General features: G+C 46.1%; 1 protein-coding gene across 1 annotated transcript; it reads left to right on the plus strand.

Moving 5' to 3' along the window:
- Window positions 1-2,307: 2,307 nt before the first annotated feature.
- LOC149913833 (olfactory receptor 5V1-like) lies at window positions 2,308-3,345 on the plus strand. The gene has a single exon (XM_090128637.1). It carries the CDS (start codon window positions 2,311-2,313, stop codon window positions 3,253-3,255), a length of 945 nt encoding a protein of 314 aa, XP_089984763.1. The 5' UTR covers window positions 2,308-2,310; the 3' UTR covers window positions 3,256-3,345.
- The last annotated feature ends 1,353 nt before the right edge of the window (window positions 3,346-4,698 follow it).

Genomic DNA, 4,698 nt, shown 5'->3' on the forward strand with positions numbered 1-4,698 from the left:
TAATTGCATGACACATGCACAGCTGAGAAAACATTTGGTTACTGATGACATTCACAAGAGTTTAAAGGCCATGTTTTCACATGGTAGGTAGGAGTGGTGTGTGTAGTTCATTTTTTTTTTGGTCATTATGGACTTGGGACTTAGTGGTACCTTATTTGCAAACCCAGCTATTTGCAGTCTTGTGCAAACAGCATGGCAAGTAAACTCTGCTCCTGCTGGTGGGTGAGGCTTCCTCATCCTCTGGCTAAAAGCAGAGGATTGATTGACTTCCTTTGATTGACTTGGTGGAGGTCCATAGCTTGCAGCCTAAGGCGTCAGCAAATTTAGCCACTGCTGCTGAGCAAGTCACATTATGTTCTGTGTTATACAATATGATGTCTTTGTAAGCTTAGATTTGTAGCTCACTTTGAACTCTAAGCAACCAAAGTCTTACTGGGTTACTTCCCCTTATTATCAGTTTTAAGGTTTTTTCATCAACTGAAAGGACAATCGGAGACAAACAAAGCTATTACATCACCCCCAAGCATTTGTAACTCCTTTGCTGGAGTTACTGTGCCCAGCTGAGAATACCACAGTCATCATTAAGACAATGCAAGGAAAGCCTTCCAGCACAGCACAGCCTGGACCACAGGTCCAATTGGTGACGGGTGGACAGGTGGCCTGGGTGATCTTGGAGGCCTTTTCCAATCTTGGTGATTTGATGATTCCATGAACAAATCAGCCATCCAGTTCAGTTACAAAGAATATTTCTAGTGGAATCACTCCAAAAACATTACGTGAATACATTAAAAAATAAAATAAAATCTCACACTCTGAAAACAAAACGTTACAAAGGCAATTGTAGCTTTTCCTATAGGTGTGGATAGAACAGATCGCTGCTGTACGTGCTGCCAACCTCTGGGGTCGTTGGGCTGGCAGCTGTACAGAGGGGATGAACTGGACCAGGAAGGTGTACTGCAAAGATCTGCATAACCACAGCAGGACAGGCCTGTGGTTTGTAAACCTAATTCTGCAGAGGAGCTGTTGACGAAGTTATTTTTGCCCCATTATGTGTAGGTGCCAGACCAAGGTAAGGTGGTTGGAAAACAGTGATAAAGGCTTTGTAAAGGTGACAGAAGTATGGCTTAAAGAAATCAGAACTCTGGACTCGTGTGACATACAAAACTTCCACAATCTGGAGTGGTCCCTGAGGTGTACTGGTAGGATCTTGGGAGAACAAAGCCTTCTATTTCCTTTCCCTGAGGGTAGACTTGAGTACAGCTCAATGGGAAGGTTCTAAAACACAAAAGTGACCGGAATCCAAAGATCTGGGGCGAGGAAGTCATTTTATTGCATTGCTATCTCCTTGTGACTCTTTCACTGCACTCAAAGTGCCTCGTATGTCCAAGAAAACCTCAGAGACACTCCTCCCTTGGTGCACCCACAGCACATAATTATGACACCTTGTTGATGAAGAGGCATTTACTTATGCATCTGGGCTGGTGTTATAGCTGGTGCTCGTGTGTCTTTCAAGGTCATTTCCAAAGCAAATCCATCCGTGACTCTATGCGTGAAAATTCTTTTGCTGCTAAATCAGGACCCATTTTTTCCTGAATAAATTGGTGCTCTTAGATCTCCAGTGGGATCATTTTGCTGTCAGGCAGATCTTCTAATCGGATGTAAAAGGAGAAGAAGGACAGGCAGGTTTCCTGGAGGTGCAGACTGCAGTACATCACCAGTAACGAGCTGCTGGTTGCAGTGAGTATTTCCGTGTGCTTCCTGCTGTATTCCACCTGAATAATTCCCCATCTTCCCAAGTGATGCCGTGATTTAAAACACCATGTGCCTTTTATTCCTGCTAAAGCATTGCTTACGGCATTTCGAGGAATTTGGTGAGCAAGGAAGGAGGTGCTTGTATGCACTTAATCTCCCTTTACAATGACTGCATACGCTATTACGAGCCGTGCTTAACGTCTCGTAAGTGCCGAGTCTTCCTAGAGGCCTTTGAGTTGGAAGGGAGAAATACAATGCCCAGCCTGATCCTAAAAGTCCTAATATTGTTATGTCTTTGTATTCAACTTTTCAGCTCTCCATTCTGAGAAAAGTTAAACTTTTTGATTCATCACCATTAAGCTTAATATGATTTTTTTCTTTTTCACTTCTCTGCTGGGTGATGCAAACTTGGAATTTTGCAATTTAAATTGCAACACAGACCAAAACATCACCTTATTAAGAAGGAAAATTAGATTTTGACTGTTCCATTTTTTTTTTCTTCCCTCCCCTCCTCCCCCCCCCAGGTACACCTGTGAAATTTTCACAAGGAAAGATAAGATGCAGAGGATCAACATGTCGACAGTATCTGAGTTTATTCTCGTAGGCCTTTCTGATGCTCCAGAGGTGCGTGTTCTTCTCTTTGTGCTGTTTCTGAGCATCTATTTGGCCACCATGGCAGGCAATGTCACAGTCCTCGTTGCCATTAGGACAGATGCTCACCTGCACAACCCCATGTACTTCTTCCTCAGCAACTTATCCTTACTGGATATCCTATGTCCCACCATCACTGTGCTGAAGATGTTGCAGGCTTTGCTGTTTGGGAACAAGGTGATCTCGTTCACTGCTTGCATGCTCCAGCTGTTCCTGCTCATCGACGTCGTAGGCACACAGATTTTTCTCTTGGCTGTGATGGCATACGACCGTTACGTCGCCATAGGCCACCCACTGCAGTATGTGAACATTGTGAGTATGAAGCTGTGTGCTCACCTCGCCATTGGCACTTGGGTAGTCGGATTTTTTAATTCCCTGCTACACACCACTCTGATTTTTACACTCTTTTTTTGCGACTCTAACAAGGTTGACCAATATTACTGCGACATACCCCCTGTTCTGGCACTTTCCTGCTCACCCACTGTCAGCAGGGAGCTGGTGACTCTCACAGTTGCTGGCGTCCTCGGAAGCAGCGCCTTTGTGGTCACTCTGATCTCATATATCCGTATCCTCTTTGCTGTCCTGTGCATGAACTCCGCTGAGAGCAGGCACAAAGCTTTCTCCACGTGCAGTGCTCACTTGACAGTGGTAAGCCTTTTCTATGGGACCACCATCTGCATGTACGTACGGCCTTCCTCCACCTACTCACCTCATCAGGACAGGATAGTTTCCATGCTGTACGGGATCCTCACGCCCCTGCTGAACCCCATAATTTACAGTCTGAGGAACAAAGAAGTCCAAGGTGCCCTGGGGAGAGTGGTCAGCCAGATGAGAACCACTTTAATGAAATGAAGGCATCTCTCTCCTGGAGCCTGAGCAGTAGGGTAGGCACTGCTGGTTAGGACTTCTCTCCTCCTGCTTTAATCATCCAGAAATTAAACACTGGAATAGAAACTCCTGCTCTGAGCTTTACCTTCACAGGAAGAAGGGAGAGTTGTGCACCTCCAGAAAGCCAGCAGTGGCACAACTTGGGTCACCACCACAGGAGGAGGGAACCTCCGTTGGTCATCTTTTCCTCCACTGAGCACAGAGGAAGCTTGGATCCAAACCTTGGTCTCTGACACAGGTGTTGAACGTTTCCCTTGAAGTATGAAATGCCAGTAAATGATACTGGAGGCATACTTACAGATGCACAGCCCTCTGTGTTAAAGCAGTTTATAGGACTGGTTCTTCTTACTGACCATATCACTCCTGTGGAAAAGAACACACAGAATCACAGAATGGCCAGGGTTGGAAGGGGCCTCAAGGATCATGAAACTCCAACCCCCCTGCCACATGCAGGGCCACCAACCCCCCCATTTAATGCTAGACCAGGCTGCCCAGGGCCCCATGCAACCTGGCCTTGAGCACTTCCAGGGACGGGGCATCACAACCTCTCTGGGCAGCCTGTTCCAGCACTTCACCACTCTCTCTGTAAAGAATTTCCCCCTGACGTCCAACCTAAAACACAAGCACATCCTTTGTGGGAGTCTGACTGGAGGGAAAGCTCCTGTGCTTTCATGTGAGTTCACCAGTCTAGGTGTTCCCAACTGACATGCCAAGAATCCAGCTGCAGTGCCAACAAGCACACCCGGCCACAGTCTGTGCCACATTTCTCCATCTGCCACGCTCTGATTCAGCTCCCACACTTGTGGGGTGTCAGATATGATGATGCCTGTGTGTCAGAAGGAATACTGGAAAATGCTCTACAGTGAGTGGGGTGACAGGGAGGTTTTCCTGTCCTGCTCTTTGTGTCACCTGCTGCTGAATAACTGATGTTATTTTTGTTGTTTGCACATGGCTCCTTACTAAAAAGCAAATATCAACTATGTTTTTAGTTGCCTTTTTTGTGATTCCTGTCTTTGCAGGAAGGCTAAGCTAAGGATTTTCCTGTAGAAACTCAGACCCTAGTGGTAACAGACGCACATTCTTAATATTATGTATGAGGAAGAAATTTAAGCTTCATCCTCAGCCATAGGTCATGTCGGCAACGGCTGCAAAGGTCAACCATAATGACCCAAAGAACTTTTGCCTGGGGTAGCTTGCTCTCTAGATCCTTCCCCAGCTTCACTGCCCTTCTTTGAATAAACTCCAGTATCTCAATGCCCTTGTTGTAGTGAGTTCCTCTGAAGTGAATGCAATATTTGAGATGTAGTTTCACCAGAGCCAAGTAGAGGGGGCAAGTCACTTCCCTGCTCCTGATAGCTTTGCTATTTCTGATGCAAGCCAAGACGCTGCTGGGCTTCTTGGCCACCT

Source organism: Phasianus colchicus, chromosome 34 (genome assembly GCF_987193195.1).
Source record: "Phasianus colchicus chromosome 34, bPhaCol1.hap1.1, whole genome shotgun sequence".
NCBI lineage: Eukaryota > Metazoa > Chordata > Aves > Galliformes > Phasianidae > Phasianus > Phasianus colchicus.

Excerpts from the sequence above, each read along its gene's own strand:
- LOC149913833 (XM_090128637.1), top strand. The coding sequence starts at position 2,311 with ATGCAGAGGATCAACATGTCGACAGTATCTGAGTTTATTCTCGTAGGC.